Raw genomic sequence first — 17,378 nt, forward strand, 5'->3', positions numbered from 1 at the left:
CATACATGCTGTGTTTCACTGGAGTTTCACTGTGACTGTTTACATTTATTGTCCAAGAGGAGAGAAAAAAAGCGAATTAATTACTGAAGAAAAAATTATGTTTGGATCTTTTTCATCACATGCCTTCAAGTCACCAATAATAAGGATCCTTAATTGTTGATCAGGCATCCTAGTTTTATTTAGCCTCTTGCCTTTCTCTGCATTCAATATCTCACTTCTTCAGAGTGATTAGTATGTTTTATTAAACATTTGTCTGCGTGAGTCAGCTGATGCCTCAGCTTTAACATGTGTACGTGCATGTGTGTAGGTATATATGAATGGGGCGGGGAAGTGCAAAAGGCAGATTCTTAAAACGGTGCTTTCCACCATTATGGGTTTGTGAGTCTTTCAAATGAAGCCGTGTCTACATACTCTTTATCACAGTTTGCTCATGCCCATCACAGAGGGATTTTCCCCTAATATACACCTCTGTCTCATTTGAATATCTCCTAGAGAGGTGCGCTGTTTTACGTCGACAGCTCAGCTGCAAATTTGTACAGAAGATAGCTTTTTTTTTTTTTTTCTTCTGATCTGCTGTCCGTTCATAGAGTAATTTATTGCTTAATCCACTGAAGTCCCAGAAGATCCAGTTTAAAGTGTGGACAGGTTCAAACTGGTCTTTAATCATTCTGTTGGAAAGCACACTTGAGGGGTCAGAAAGCACTGTTGTAGCATATTGAAATGTGCTGACATTTTGGGCAGCTTACACGCTCTAAAGACTCGGTGTTAGACACAGACTTGTGACTAAAGGTGTTGGAAAAAAGTCAAAAAATGTAGGAAAGCAGACTTCTTCCATATCAAAAGTTTCAAATGTAAAAGTGCAGGTGACGAAGTCTGTGTGTGACTTCAATAAACAAATACAGTACACCTACATTGTTGGACTTACTGACATACTAATACCAAGTTGCAGCTACTTTCAGGAAACAGACCTTTCAGCAGTCATTCGTCCAGAGTGCACAAATGCTTTCATCATTGTTTTTCATACCGTTCCTCTTATTTCCATATTGGGTTTTTTAAAAACAGCTTTCCCCTCACTCGATGCTCCTACTGCCCACTGCCACTGGTAATGGATTGTTATTGTTCGGGTGTTTATGTGGAGAAGCACTGCCGGGCTAGATGGGGCTGAAAGAATATCTTTTTTTGTTTTAGAAATGAACAATGAAAATGCCTTGTTTTCTTTGTTTGTGAGCTTTATTTTCTGACTTTGTACTTGTTCAGTTTTAGTTGCCATGCTTTTTAAAAGCAGTGTCTGAATGATATAATTACATGCCATCTTCTTAAAACAGTACGAGGTCTGGTATCTTTATTTTTGTCTTTGATTTCACGTTTCTTCTGAAGATGCTGTCCCTTACTACTCCAAGTATGAGGAGCAGGAGTTTCTTTCTCCTTGCTTTTATCATTTACGAGAGGAAAAACACTTTTGAATCCAGTCAGTGACGAAGCAACAACTTCATTCCTTTTCCCACTCTGAGTTTGGCACGTATAGCTCCTTTTTCATGTTGACGTTATATTTTCCCCCCCTTTAAAACCACACAGGGGGACTCGCTGATGCATTTGCATTTATTTTACTAAAACTACCATCCACTGTTGTCCCATGGCACCTAGTGATTTGATTTGTAAATGAGACACAGATGCAAAAGATACACCTAATAGAGACTCATATGTTTTTTGATACAGTTTCACATCAAATTAGTTAAAGTCTGTTAGTGTTTTAATGTAGGTTGTCGTGCTCGTCTCTGTTTTCCTAAAGGAATTCCAAAATCAGGGATGCTGTCCCTTATATACATATTAAAAAAAACTCCTTTGTCTGCAGACAAAGGAAGGTTTAAAAGAAAGAAAGTTTAATTTGATACCTGTTTCTGGAATAAGACACCTTTTCTTGTGTCCACATTTATGTCTGTAGGCCTTAAAACACCTACAATAACAGAGGAAGGACGGCTATATTATATTTTGACCTCATTTCAAGTCAAAGCGTGGCAGTCAGTCACATCACAGGGAGGTCAGTTAGTTCTCGTCATGCACCTCCCCCTGTCACATGATTATACAATATCTTGATGCTTGAGTTGTAGCAACAAGTGCGAAGTTTACATCACCGAAGAAAAGCTTTTAGGCAAGAAGGGGAACCAACGGCTGCTAAACATCTCAGATTCAACCTCTCGTAGGTGATAATAGAAGAGATTTACTGCAGATTTCTTCACCTTCAGACGTTGTTGGGACATTGCTGGAGTTCTTTACGTCCTGTGTGGTCGTCATGCCTTCTTATACAGTTACAATTGCCACAGGGAACCAGTGGTTTGCGGGGACTGATGATTACATCTATATTACACTTGTGGGCACGGAGGGGTGCAGCGAGAGAACGCTCCTGGACAAACCTCTTTACAATGACTTTGAGAGAGGAGCGGTAAGTGATGAAAAACTGCTGCGAAGATGACTGTTTTATTTTTATTTTATATTCATGGATGATGATCACAAACAGCTGATAACTGTATGGTTGATTTTCTAACACTGGAAAATAACTCAAAATGTTAGAAATATTCCAGTGTTAGAAAATCAGCACTGCTCAGTGTTAGTCATTGTTAATCTTCAAAACTAACTGGGTTGCTTTTAAACATATAACACTGTCAAAAGTGTTCATTTAACACCCAACAGTGTTGTATTTAACACTCAGAGTGGACCCATATAGACACTCTCTAGTGTTAATTTAACACTGGAGATTTTGCTGTGTGCAGTGACGGAAACGGAGCCACTTTTATAACCCGATGAGATGATCAGTAGGTTATTAAAGTAGCACCTTTCAAAATTAGAATTACTTTCAGTACAAAACAAAAGGCCCCACAGGACTGAGGTCACCTTCTGCCAACACCTCTGTGCCAAACAGCCATTTTAAGAGCTCAGAGGCCCTGTGCGCTTTGATTAATCTGACCTGTTTTGGCAGCAGTAGGGGGGCATTATGCACTATCAGGGGGGTGGTTTTAATGTTACAGTTGATTGTGGTAAATCTATGGGTATAAATTAAACAATGGGAAATTACAGAAAGTGAATTTTATATTATAAATGTTAAATTTACTCATTTCTAATTTCTTAGATTGCTTAGATTTAATTTTCAGTTCAAATAATATATTAAAAAGGTTTTTCTATTTTGTTTACAGATTATAGATTCAACCCACTTACAAACATGCATATGCTTCTATTTTGTTTTTTACTTAAAAATGTCCCATATTATATGCTTAGAAATTTCTTTTTCCCCCATTTAATAATAAACTGGCAGTTTTCAGCATTCACTTTTGACGGTAGATGTTGACCACGTTTCAGGTGGACTCCTATGAGGTGAGAGTTGGGGAGAACCTGGGTGATATCGTCTTGGTGAAGATTGAGAAGAAGAAGTACTGGGTGCAAGACGACTGGTACTGCAGGTACATCACTGTCAAGACCCCATCTGGAGACTACTTGGAGTTCCCCTGCTTTTGTTGGCTGGTGAATGACAAGGAAGTGGTGCTCCGAGATGGACGAGGTAGTCATCTCTTGTTTTGTTTGTTTGCCACACAAATCACATGTTTTGTCTTGTTCATCTGTCAACCTGCAGTGGAAAAACGAGTTCCACACTTTTTCTTTCTCTTGTAGCACATCTGCCTCAGGATGATAAGACCAGTCTGGTCAAGCAGCACAGACAGAAAGAGCTGGACGGGAGGAGAAAAACCTACAGGCAAGTTTGCGCTGCATCTCCAGCTTGTTATTGTGAGGTACAGGCAGGCTGATGAGGATGTTTTCTAACAACACTGCTGCATTTTACAGATGGAGAGAGTGGCAGCCAGGCTTTCCTATGAGTATAGATGCTAACAGACACAAGGATTTGCCCCGGGACATCCAGTTTGACAGTGAGAAAGGAGTGGACTTCATACTGAACTACAGCAAGGCGTAAGTGACCCCACTTACAACTGCCTGCAAAGGTGAACGAGTCCCTCAGTATACAGCACAGAGGGAGTCAGTGGAGTTTTAACCCCTGTTTAATGCAAAGCATTCAGAATCAAACGATGGGCTGATGCCTGATGATATGCTCTTTATTTTCTGTACTCAGGGCTAACCAGGAAAAAACCCCAAAACATAAACAGTGGTGTCATTGTCTGTTTATCACCGGAGACATTTGCATTGTGCTTGTAGGCAGACGTGTGAGCTTGCGAGTAGATGCAAACACAAAACAGATCCAAAACACAACTGTTTGCGTCACGAGCAGGGTGAACAAAAATACTCATGCTAATATTATAATCGAATGGCTAAACCAGTTATCCATTTTGAGCTCCAGTTGTTTCTTCAGAAATGCTGCAGCTTTGTGGACAGAAGTAACGTCAAAAAGTGAGCATTGCTGCATCATCAGACGTCGTTTTCTTTTCCTGAAATTATTTTAACAGCAGTGTTTCTTTGATTCTTTGCTCCAAAATACATCCAATTTCAGATTCTTTGGTTTTCTTGAATGTTGTGCATAACGGTGATTGTGATTACGATGATGATTTTCCAGAATAGAGAACCTGTTTGTGAACCAGTTCATGCACATGTTCCAGTCCTCCTGGAGTGACTTCTCTGACTTTGAGAAAATCTTTGTGAGAATCAAAAACACCATTTCAGGTCAGCTTCATCTACACTACATTATACAAACATACTTATATCACATTAAATATTTTAGATATTTCCTCTGAGATTCTGACATGATATAATATTCAGAGTATGTGATGCAACACTGGAAAGAGGATTTCATGTTTGGATACCAGTTTCTGAATGGTTGCAACCCTGTACTGATCCGGAAGTGCAAGAAGCTCCCTGACAAGTTTCCCGTCACTCATGAGATGGTTGCTGTCAGCCTGGAGAGGGAGCTCACCCTGGAGGAGGAAATAGAGGTACACATGGCTATGTTTGTTTCTCTGAATGTAGTGGATTTATCAGTGTGAAAAATTTGTCAGGTTTATGTTGACAGCAGCTACAGCTCTCTTTAAATCTCCCGCTAATGCAGTGGTTCCCAAACTTTTTTTTTGCCAGCCCCCCCTTTATTTTACAAGAAATAATAAAATAAACCACTACCCCCTTTTGAATAACAGAAAAACGAACCGTCTTTATTGTGTTATTATTTTATGTCTATTTTTTTTGACTGTGTAAGAATATTCAACGCTGATGTCAATACATTTTTCAAAAAATGTCTCTCTGTGCAAAATGGGTTTAAAAACATAAACAACTATGTTTTAGTTTTGTGAAAAAGTGAAAAGTGAGTGTCGTTACATTACCATTCAGTTTGAGGGCTACAACAGAAAATTATATGTTTATTCACGTGGTATCGGATGGGATTGTTTTAACAAACGAAGGACATTTTTCCTGATAATTATTTTTATCCTCCTGTAACTTTACTGTATAAAGAGCTAAAACCTCCAAAGTTTCAGGAATAGTTAGTCGTTATAAGAAGCGTTCGTGAACTAAAAATCAAGAATGTGGGATACTGTTTGTCCCTGATTTGGAGAGCCCAACGTGTGTTCCTGACGCAGGGGAAACTAATTCTGTCGGGGATACCTACCTTGGCACGACAGCTGCTGTTCTAGTCTTGGGTTTGGAAGCATATCTGGCGATGCTTCAGCCTCTGGTTTGCGTTTGTGTGGGAGCCCCATCAAAAAACCTGTCCATTATGCTAGCAGTGTCCAAGGAGGCGCGCCCCACACTTTGGGAACTAATGCATAATATAAACTGGTGTTCTCCAAAAGCTGATTCTGTTCATCTGGACGTTTTTAGTGGGAGAAACATTTCGTCACTCATCCAAGTGACTTCTTTAGTCTCAGCTGACTGCAGGTTTGCCCAATCTTATAACCAAAAAATAAACTGGTGTTCTCACTCCAGGCAGGTAACATCTACATAGTAGACTACGAGGTGCTAGACGGCATCACTCCAAACTCCACAGACCCCTGCACACTGCAGTACCTGGCAGCTCCGATCTGTTTGCTATACAAGAATGCTCAGAACAAGATCATGCCCATAGCCATACAGGTAAAAAGATGCTCAACAGCAGCAGTTGTGTGTTACGTTGTTTTTAACAGGCGACCATTTCTTCATGCAGCTGAAATTTCAGTTTGACTGAAACTCTTGCTTTTTCATTCCACGCTGGTCTTTTTCAGCTTGGCCAGGTTCCGGGTGAAGACAACCCCATCTTCCTGCCAACTGACGGTCAGTACGACTGGCTGCTGGCTAAGATCTGGGTCCGCTCCAGTGACTTCCACCACCACCAGACAATCACACACCTGCTCCGGACACATCTGATGACAGAGGTGTTTGGTATTGCCATGTTCAGGCAGCTTCCTGCTGTTCACCCTGCATTTAAGGTAAAACTCCAGCTTATTATTAAATGTTATGACTTATTGATTCCTTGGTTTACTGGTTGTCCATCCTTCTCCCAGCTACTCATCCCACACATTCGTTTTACCATCGCAATCAATACCAAGGCTCGAGAGCAGCTCATCTGTGAGTGCGGCATCTTCGACAAGGCGAGTTTGTGGATAATCATTCCTTTAACCTTAATGAATAATGAATTCATTCATTTCTTCACAAATTAAATTTTAACCATTAGAGGAAAAAAATACTCATAACCTTCTCTCAGACACATCATTACGTACAGCTGCTTAACATATTATTGATATTTATTTAGACTCATTCTCTCTGATTGATCTTTCTGAGTTAACTTCAATAATTACCTTCTCCAAACCATCGGCGTGTCTATTAGATCCAATTCATACAAGAATGCTCAAAGAAGCCCTACCATCATTTAATGCTTCAATCTCAAATATGATCAATTGATCTTTATTAATGGGCTGTGTACTACAGCCCTTTAAGGTTGTAGTAATTAAGCCATTACTTACAAAGCTGTGATTTGTCACTTGATCCAGCTGTCTTGGATAATTATGGGCCAGCAGCTAACTGGGCTATTACAACTAACTAATCGTCTGCAGAGTAATTTTTGTGCTCATCACAGCACAGAAATGGCTTTAGTGAAGATTAAAGCCGATCTTTTTATGGTCTCTGACAGTGGACTCCTCTCTGTGCTTGTACAGCTAGACTTCAGTGCAGCGTTTGATACTGCTGACCATAATATTGTATTCCCTTATGCAGTATCATTCAAAGGCATAGCATGCATAGCACGCAACTCTATTCGTGAAGCCAGATAACACACTAATTAGGTAAACTGGAGGAATGTCTTTCTCACGGCGATATTCGCCGGTGTATTAATGGAATGGACCCAAATGCAGAACACAGGAGGAGACAGTACTGAGGAGGGAAAATAAACAGACGACCTGACAAAGACAGAATGACAATAGACAGACTAAATACACACAGGAGGTGATCAGGGGAAGTGGAAATACATGAGGATACACCTGACACAGATGAACATCGTGACACCACAGGGGAAGTAAAACAAAATACATGGAACATGGACACAAGACTTTCAAAATAAACAGTAAACATGACAAGACGTAGACCTGACAACTAACACAGAAGACAAGAACAGACTCACAGAAGGGGGCATAGAAACCTAAACTAGAATAAAACTCAGCTAAATCCTAACTAATAATGACAACACAAGAACTAAGCATATATTCAATACAATATAAGAATATAAATCACACAGGTGACTCAAAATGCTGGGTCACAGCCCCAGCCCCTGACAGTCTTAAAGATTTAAAGACCTGGATGACCTCTAAATTACTGCCTCTATATTCAGATAAAACAGGGGTCATTGTAATTGGCCCTAATACCCTTTACTTAATCTGGATGACATTATTTTGGCCTCCAGTGAGGAATCTTGGTGTCATTTCTGTCCACCAGTGCACATATTATACAAATATTTAGGACTGCTTTCTTGTGCACAACATCTCTAAAATAAAAAAACATCCTGTTTTGGAGTGATGCTGAAAAACTAGTTCATGCATTTATTACTTCCAGCCTGCACTATTGTAACTGATTCCTATCATGATGTCCTAAAAACTCCCAGAAAAGCCAACAAAGGCTAGAAAGAGATAGCATATTTCCCACATATTGGCTTCTCTTCATTGGCTCCCTGGTAAATCCAGAACTCAATTTAATGTCCTTGCCTTCACATAAAAGGTCTTGAATAATCAGGCGTCATCTTATCTCAGAGATCTCGTAGTACTGTATAGACCACTTTGCTCTCAGACTGCTGGTCTATTTGTGGTTCCTATGGTATTTAAAGGCTTTCAAGCCCCTCTGAAAGCAAACCCAGTCTCTCAACAAACAAACTTAACTGGATCTTCCTTTATTCGCAAAACACTGAGGCTTAGCTTAGCAAACAAAAATCTAACTAACATAGTGAAATAATGAAGTAGGGAATTTAGCAAAAGTGCATTCCTATTGAAGACTGAAAGTTAAATTTGCTTCAGTTTAAATAAGGATGATGTTCTGCATCCTCATAAAGGCGAATGCAACAGGCGGAGGTGGTCACGTCCAGATGGTTCAGAGGGCTGTGAAGACTTTGACCTTCAGGTCTCTGTGCTTCCCTGATTTGATCAAGTCCCGTGGTGTGGACAGTAAGGAGGAACTGCCCACCTACTTCTACAGGGATGATGGCTACAAGGTGTGGGAGGCTACCAAGAGGTGAGGAATGACTTTTTAAAGTTTTAGCACAGAGCACTGAGAAAGGAGTGAGGGCAGTTGTAAGAAAGAACAAACAGCGAGAGGTGTAGGAAGATTTCTACCCTTGTGTGTGTGTGTGCTTCAAATAAGAGAAGTTACAGCATTTTTTCCCTCTGTACGTGACATGACATCCGTTTTCTTCCCCACAGGTTTGTGTCTGATGTTGTGAATATTTATTACACAAGCGATGAGAGCGTGCAGGGAGATGAAGAAATCCAGGCCTTTGTTAAAGATGTGTGCAGCTTCGGTATGCAGGACCTGGATTACTGCGGTAGGTAGAGGAGTTGTTTTGCGTGAGGTTTCTTTTGCTAATGCAGCATCGAGCAAAATACACCACCCAACCATCCATTCAGACTTTTTCTCAAGGAGAAAAGATGCTTGCTCTCCTACTCTGGTGTTTTCTGGAAGACAGGTATGACAGGAAACAGACAGCATTATAAATTCAAATCTGCTCTCTTATGGATGAATAGTTTAAGGGTGAAGGAGGGAAGCCACAGCAGTCTGATTGTGTCACTCCCTGAGTCCTGATGTTGTAATGCTTCTGCATTTCACCACGCTTGTCTATTCTGAGTGCAATGTGCAGAGATAGACTTGCAAAAGAAAAAAGCGGTGGAAAAAAAAAGAAAGAAAAAAGCTTGGAGCTCATTTTGTCGATTCTATGTTCCCACTTTCGTGCATAGAGTTTCCCAAGTCCGTGAAGACACGCGAGGAACTGATAGAGTACCTGACCGTTATTATCTTCACTGCCTCAGCCCAGCATGCAGCTGTCAACTTCGGACAGGTAAATGGAGGCGTGTCTAGAAGTGGAAATTCATTGATTTTTAAGTCAAAAAGTACCTACTTAAAGTAAAAAATGTCAGAAATATTAGAAAAAAACACTTGCTACTGCAGAAGTTTCATTAATACAGAAAAACGTTTTTGTACACTGTTCCTACTGAAGCATCAGTGTGTGCATTTAAAACCCGCAGCAAAGTTTTCCTGCTGCAGCCGATTGAGGTGAAACTAGTGGTGACTACGTTTCCTACAGCAGTGGTTGTTACTCTTTTTGGTAAAAAATAACGCCCAATAAACACAACAACATTAACAAGCACACACATTTCGAGCACACACATTCTGTAGACATAGATATAGACATGAAAACTTGATGATTTTTTTTTTGAAGTTTTGTTTTTTATTTCTCTTGTTATTTCAGTTATATTTGCATGTTCGAAATAATTCTATCTATCAATAATATTTAAGCTTAAGCTATCCTAAGAGAGTGGCAGCCAAGAGAACTAAAGGTCACATAAGGTCGGCAGTTCGATCCCTGGCTTCTGCTAATCATTTGGCATGATACTGCATCCACTGTGTGTGTGTGTGTGTGTGTGTGTGTATTTAGTATTTTAGTATTTATTTATTTATTGTCATTGTCAAGAACAATGAAATTGCGTTTGGGGCTTCCATACAACCCAAAAAAAAGAAGAAAATAATAAATACCCCTTAAAACCCAAGTGTACATATTTAACCCAGTGTGACTCCAATGCAATAAGACAATCCTTAGCAATAATGTTCGTAGAAATTCAGACAAAGACCTGAGAAACATGACAAAATACAACAATGCAACCCATTCAATATTATTGTACTGTGAGATATGATATCAGATATGATAGTTATCTATTTAAGAAAGAGGGGGGGCAGGAGGGGGAAGAGAATAAAGATATGATGCACCAATGCAGACCAGTTCATTGCTATTAAGAAGTTGGATATGGTTATTGTCCGTGAGAGGGGGGCAGAGAGTTCAGGAGCCTCACAGCCTGTGGATACAGGCTGTTGGCCAGTCTGGATGTTCTGGCCTGTATAGACCTGTACCTTCTCCCTGAGGGCAGCAGATGGAAAAGGTGGCGCGCAGGGTGATGTTGGTCCCGCAGGATACTGTGCACCCTCCTCAGACAGCGAGTGGGGAAGATATTACTGATCTCTGGCAGACTTGTTCCAATAATTCTGCCAGCTTCTTTCACCACCCGCTGGAGTGCTTGCTGATCGGCCTTGGTGCAGCTGGGGAACCACACTAGAAATCCATACGTCAGAACGCTGCTGATGGCACAGTTGTAGAAGTTCAACATCAGAGATCTGGGAATGTGTGCGCTCCGCAGTCTCCTCAGGTAGTAGAGGCGCTGTTGGGCCTTCCGTACAACTGAGGTGATATGGTTGCCCCAGGACAGGTCCTCGGTCACAGTTACCCCAGTCACAGTGTGTGTGTGTGTGTGTGTGTGTGTGTGTGTGTGTGTGTGTGTGTGTGTGTGTGATAGATACAGTAAAGCTATGAATCTGTGAGTGAATGTGGCTTTTGTCAGGGGACATGTGGCAGTAACTTCACCCTGAGAGAATTATGTTTTACATGGTAATTGAACCTATAACTCCCTTTATTCTCTGGTCATCCATGTGTTTTCAGTATTTTATATATGTATATTTATATTTGTATGGGGTCTGCCTACAAAAAGTCTGTTTAATATAAAATCTTAAACCTTTTATGCAGCTATTAATTCCACATGTAATATGCGGTGCAGTATTTTCTTATGAAATCTAAAAGTAAAATTAGAAAGCAGAAGAAGATGAAAGATTTTGCTCGGTATTAAATCTGGTTCTTTATATTCTTCAAAGCTGGCCCTGCTTTATACAGGCCTTTATTATTAAAGTACATAAAACAATATAATCAGAAAATAAGTACTAAGAATATATATTTATTCTTTAATATTTATTCTTTAACATCAGACTTGTACTGTTGTACAGCACTTGGGTAAATGCACACACTGTATCTTTGTGTACATTGTGTAGTATGACTGGTGTTCCTGGATCCCCAATGCTCCATCTACCATGCGGAAACCCCCACCCAACAAGAAAGGTCTGGCCAATGTGAATTTGATCGTTGAGAGCCTTCCTGATCGCGGGCGCTCCAGCTGGCACCTGGGGGCCGTCTGGGCCCTCAGCCAATACCAAGAGAATGAAGTAGGAAAAGCACACAGACAACCGTTCGAACACTTTCAAATCTCAGCACAGACACACCTCCAAAACAATCAAAAGTTTGATACATTTGGTACATTTCTCATTTCCCAAGATGCTCTCCTCTGCTTCAGAATGTACTTCTTTTTTCCTTCCTTTTTCCTTGTGGCCTTCCTCCAGGCTAAAAAACCTATCACGTCTCACTCTTTCTGCAGTTGTACCTGGGAATGTATCCTGATGAGCACTTCACAGAGAAACCGGTGAAGGATGCCATGGCAAAGTTCAGGAAGGAGCTGGCAGAGATAACCAGCTCCATCAAGAAGAGGAATGAGGGAAAGAAGCTACCATACTACAACATGTCTCCTGACAAAATCCCAAACAGTGTTGCAGTTTGAGAATTCAAACAAGACTAATTTAGTGGAGAGGCTCATACTTATACATACAGATTGAAGATTGATGATGTTACCGAGCTGTCCAGATATGCTCTATGTTACCTATGATTGGGATATTTCTGTGGAAGCGGTTTCTTTTTAATCTTGTGCATCTTGAAAAATCGGAATATTTTGAAGGTTTTTATTGTAATAATTCAAGAAGATAAACTTTCATATAATCTACATTCATTATACGTAAAGTGAACATTAAAAAAACGCTTTAATTATGCTGGTTATGGTCAAAAATCCAGGGTCCCAAATTATTTGAATATTTCCTGAAATGAATCAAAATTGCTGAGGTGTTTTTGACAGCAGCTTTTAGCTTGTGTTCCTTTTTGAGTCCGGTGTTTCTCATCTAACTGTGACTATATACCCCACACATTCTCTCTGTAGTCCAGGTCAGGTGAGCTGGTTGGCCAATCAAACACAATAATAATAATAATATGGTCAGAAAAAACATCTGGTAATTATTTTGGCACTGTGGGCAGATGCTAAGCTTCATGCCGGAAAATGAAATCAGTATCTCCATAAAGCCTCTCAGCAAAAGGAAACGTGAAGCTCTAAAATATCCTGGTAGATGCCTGTGTTGACTTTGGACTTGATGAATCTCAGTGGACCAACCACCAGTAACAACCAGCACCTCGCATCATCACAGATTCCAGAAAGTTCACACTAGAATTCAAACACCTGTGCCTCTCCAGTCTCGTACTTTGATAGAAAATGTACTTCATCTGAAATAAGCAGCAGTTCACTTCCTTCTCTCCTTAGCTCATGTAAGATGCTTCTGACAGGAATGACCTGATGTTACGGATGTGGGTCCTTTCCTAAGGATGTCTCTCCTGCAGTCCTTGTGAAGTTCTCCCAAATTCTTGAATCGACTTCTCCTGATAATCCTCTCAAGGCTGCTGCTTGTGCACCTTTTCCCTGTCCAGTCAACTTCCTGCTGTTATGCTTTGATACAGCGTCTGTGAGCAGCCAGCCTTTTCAGCAGTGTGGCTCTCCTTTAGGAGGGTGTTGGCAATCTTCATCTGGACAACTGACCAATCAGCAGTAGAACTACACCGCCGAAGATATGTTGTTTAATCATTATGTTTGAATAGTAATTTATGCAAGCAATATTCTAATTTGTGAGAATTAGTGTGTGATTAATATAGAATATGTGAAAGTTTACCTTTTTCAATCACAAAAAAAAAAAGTTTTTGAGAGTTATTTTTTAAAGATCCACGGGTACATATTGTGTTGCCTTCATTCACTCAAACGATGGTGTCTTTCCTCATCTTGCCCTTGCATAACAATTACTTAAGAGGTTGAGAGAAGGTGACAAACCGTGTTTTCTGCTATATGCTGAATGTGAAGTTTGTATTTCTGTCATAGAAAAGTTTTAGGGCAAGATCACTGAGCGGCGAGCTGAACGTTTCTGTCGCTGGCATTACAGCTTCTGGCTAAAGAGCTGATTTCAAAATGATTTGCAGCTTATTTGGGTGAAAATAAATTAAAGTGCTACAGCGCAACGCCCTTTGAAATGTTTTTAATTATCCATTAAGACTGTATTTGTCCCTGCTTGTTTTTTTTTTAAAAGTCACAAAGTTTTAAAAGTCACTTAATTTTTTATTTGGTTGTTCTTTTAATTACTACATATTTTGTTCAAACGTGGGAAATTAACTGAAAGCACATCAACATTTTTCATAAAAACAAAAAAGTACATTTTACCAAATTCTTTACAGTTACTATTTCAAAGCAAATTCACAGACAGACTTGCGGAATGGTATAAGACAGGGGAACAGTCATATATGTTCAAGTCCAGTCAGTAGTAAACAAATGTAGCTTTTATGCAAGTTACACTAGTCCCAGACATGATCAAATTTTAGTCACCAGGTAATCAACAGACAGCCTAAAATAGTGAGGCTGAGAAGAGTCTCAGTTGATGTTCTGCTCCGTGGGATTATGGACGTAAAGGGTGAGTGACGCAAAGACGGTAAAGAGGATAAGATGTTCAGAGAGGAAACAATCCAAAGCCATCACACTAGAACAAAACTCCTCTCATATTTCATTGAAGGAGCCAGCTCCTATGGGTAGAAAGTAAAAAGACACCACAATCAATTTAAAAACTAAAAAAGGACTGAAGCTTTGAGCAACTCTATTATCTGAATGACTACATGCAAAACAAGGGCTGAAAATAATTTTCTTCTATTAGTGTCTGGGAAGAAAAATTAAGTGTAAGTTGCATAAAATTCACTAATGAAAGGGTCTTTTTTGTGTGTAAATGAACAAAAATGTGCTGTTTTCAGTTAAAAATAAATACAACACAATATAAAGAAAGTAATTTTCTATCCAGAGGACATCCTGGACTTTAAACACCGGTACATAATTGCAGAACAGAACATCAACAAAAGGGTAATTGCACTTTTTAAAAAATAAAATCTGTCTAATTGCACTGAGCCTCCCGGGTACTGAAGAATCTGAGATGGTTCTCATTACTAGGTCTTAATCCAACTTGACACACAACAAGTCCCTCGGCTCATTTATGTATTAAAATTATATTAAACTCCAGATCTCAAATCTCCGTGGGGCATATACATAAATACAGTATGCAAATAACACAAAACAAAAAAACCCCCAAAGCGCTTTATTGCTGCTGCTGAGCAGTAATTGTCAGGTACGTTGTTGGACCATCATTGTTCACAGACAGTATACTGGTATCAAATACAGTTTTTGAAAAATGTGTGTGTTGCTGGAATGGCTGTAAGGCTCAACATGAGCCTGGGCATTGCTGTGCTCTCACATAGACAAACGCACTTACAATGACTGTGAGCCCCCCCCAGAAAAAACACCCACTTCGACCTGAGAAATCAACCGCTGCCCATCTCAGGCTGCACCTTCACTTTAACACCAGCAGATGGCGGTACAGTCAGCTCCTCAAAAAGCAATGATGCACATCGACTCTGTCACAGCCATAAATAAGCAGCTGTATTGCATTGATTTTATTAAAAGAAACTGAGTTTTTCTGAACGTAATGAGCAGCAGTGAAATGTTACACTGACTTCAAAGTCATTCTTAATGCTTAACTGTGGAGTAAACGTGGCAAAAAAAGGTGTTTTTTAAGCCAGAAATCAGTTGGCTGTCTTGTGATCGAATACTAAAGTAGACCAACATGTAAGAGAGCGAAAACAAATAAAATACACTTACACCGAGTACTCATCTGAAATGCTCACTAAGAATCCTTTCACACTTCCACCTTAATCTTGCTTAATTAAGTGAAAAGATTAAGTGTGGCTGGATTGTAACCATGCAAAAAAACAGGGTAGGAGCTAAAGCATGTTTCTTTTTTGTAGTTAAAACCTTTGGTTAAAGTTCAGTGGACAAACTGAAAGTAGGCAGCTGTGGATTCCTCGAGGCTTGTCCCATGGCTAAGCAAGCGAGTTAACATGTTAAAAACTGTAAATACCTATTAAAAAAAAACAAACAAAGAAAACAAAACACAAGCGCGACGTTGTTTATGCCCGAAGGGCCTCATTATGATCGAGACAAAGCGCAATTTCCCAGTAAAAAAATGATTTTTTTTTTCATTTTATAAATTTTTTGAAATCATTTTTAAAAAGATTACATTCTCAAAGCCTTCAGAAAGTTCACCATGGGGTACAGAAGTCAAGTGGCTAGATTTTCCATCATCTGAATCAAAGTTATGCAACTGACGTCGTTCAAATGACTCATTTTTTTTAACCCCAAATCCTTTTAGTCATCCACAGAAGGATTAATCTTTAAGCATATGTTGCACTTGAAGAAAAGTTTGTTTGCTCTCCCCCATTTACAACGTACAAGATACAAGAAAAAAAAAAAAAGAGGGGGCAATGAGAAGAAGGGGTGGGATGTGCTTTGGGGACTAAAAAATAAAAAGTGCTTTGATGCATCTTCGGATCCAGGTCTCGCTGGATCCAGACCGCGTGGAGCTGACAGACCGCAGAGATGGCAGTATCTGGAATGTTCCAGAGATCTTGATGCATGGCGCTACATACTGATCCATGGCAGGTTAGCCCGACACTCACAGGAGGTAAAAAAAAGAACAGATTGATCAAAACCCACAAACAAACCACACATCGGGGACCTGTAGACCTCCAGAGCCTTTTGCAAGTCCATTCTTTTCAGTCCAGCTCTCCCAGAGGTGTACATTAAAGAGTCTCTGTGTGTGTGTGTGTGTGTGTGTGTGTGTGTGTGTGTGTGTGTGTGTGTGTGTGTGTGTGTGTGTGTGTGTGTGTGTGTGTATACAGAGTGGTTTGCACCAGGCCTCTTCCAACATTTACAGAAGTCAGTGTAAAGAGTCTGTTCCTGGGAAAGGAAAAGATGCAGGTGGAGGGAGGAATACAGTGTGATAGGAGGAATGTAGGCAGAGGGAAGCTCATGGCCTCTCTGTCTTTGTGGATGGAGTTTAGGGAGTATAAGGTGATAGTGGAGGACGTGGGTCATTCTGGCTTCAGGGAAAAGGGTACGGTTGTTCCTCAGTGACCGATCACGACTGTTCCTCTCCTCTGCGGGCCTGTTTGGGTGTGGAGTATGTGCACGACAACCAATGGCACAGACTCTGTTGTCAGACATGAAGCACCTCCATACTGTAGTCCTCTGTTTCCGTGTACTGGGAGGAGTTTGTGTCTGACAGATTGGGGGCCAGAGCCTCTTTGTTCTCCAGACTCGGCTCCATTAGGGGGGGCTTCTCCAGTGGATACTTTTTATATGTCTCTGGACGGTTCTGCACATATATGACCCGGTTATACGCCTTGAGTCTCCTCCATAGATGGATGTAGACTTTGCACTGGACGTACATGAAAACCAGTCCACCTGTAAATCCGATGGCCACCACCACAAGCTTGGTCCAGAAAGGCCATTCCAGGATTCCTGAGGAACAGAGAACAGACAAAAAATAAATAAATACATAAATATCAACAAGTGGACAAGTCAAACACAGAGAAGACTGTTTATAAGCTGCTGCAAATTCATCACATTTCAGTGAATTGTTCAACAGATCATCCTTTAACTAGAATATGCATTAGCAGTGAGGATATCCGCTGCAGGAAACTGTGTCTCCCATTCCTCTATACTGCAAATAGACACTATTATTACAAATTGCCCAGTGTGCTCTACTTTTTCAAACAAGATCTTAACAATTTACTGATAGAGATTTGCCTTTTTTTAAAAGTCAAATTTGTACAGGATTAAAGTCAAAGTCCTGAGCATGGAGAGACGCATGAGATAGCGAGCATCCTG

General features: G+C 40.2%; 2 protein-coding genes across 4 annotated transcripts in view; one reads left to right on the forward strand and one right to left on the reverse strand.

Annotated features, from left to right (window-relative positions):
- Nucleotides 1-2,290: 2,290 nt before the first annotated feature.
- On the forward strand, nucleotides 2,291-12,086 carry alox5a (arachidonate 5-lipoxygenase a). Its single transcript, XM_085369256.1, has 14 exons — nucleotides 2,291-2,440; nucleotides 3,352-3,550; nucleotides 3,661-3,742; nucleotides 3,832-3,954; nucleotides 4,553-4,659; nucleotides 4,756-4,928; nucleotides 5,911-6,057; nucleotides 6,186-6,389; nucleotides 6,465-6,551; nucleotides 8,495-8,673; nucleotides 8,862-8,983; nucleotides 9,393-9,493; nucleotides 11,527-11,697; nucleotides 11,907-12,086. Exons 1-14 carry the CDS (start codon nucleotides 2,291-2,293, stop codon nucleotides 12,084-12,086), a joined length of 2,025 nt encoding a protein of 674 aa, XP_085225382.1.
- A 1,663-nt stretch (nucleotides 12,087-13,749) lies between these two features.
- Nucleotides 13,750-17,378, reverse strand: part of marchf8 (membrane-associated ring finger (C3HC4) 8) — a 94,167-nt gene continuing 90,538 nt past the window's right edge. For all 3 annotated transcript variants that reach the window (XM_085369891.1, XM_085369893.1, XM_085369892.1), the window contains one exon: nucleotides 13,750-17,009. In XM_085369891.1, the coding sequence (XP_085226017.1) occupies nucleotides 16,705-17,009 (305 nt within the window). In that variant the 3' untranslated portion in view covers nucleotides 13,750-16,704. The remainder of the gene's footprint in view (nucleotides 17,010-17,378) is intronic.

The sequence above is a fragment of the Diplotaxodon limnothrissa genome, linkage group LG13 (assembly GCF_057381915.1).
Source record: "Diplotaxodon limnothrissa isolate DT_005_m linkage group LG13, D_limnothrissa_male_GT1.1, whole genome shotgun sequence".
Classification (NCBI taxonomy): Eukaryota; Metazoa; Chordata; class Actinopteri; order Cichliformes; family Cichlidae; genus Diplotaxodon; species Diplotaxodon limnothrissa.

Coding starts and splice junctions, on each gene's coding strand:
- alox5a (XM_085369256.1), top strand. CDS start 2,291: ATGCCTTCTTATACAGTTACAATTGCCACAGGGAACCAGTGGTTTGCG. Junction 4,660..4,755: donor AATCAAAAACACCATTTCAG/GTCAGCTTCATC, acceptor TATAATATTCAG/AGTATGTGATGCAACACTGG. Junction 9,494..11,526: donor CAGCTGTCAACTTCGGACAG/GTAAATGGAGGC, acceptor TACATTGTGTAG/TATGACTGGTGTTCCTGGAT.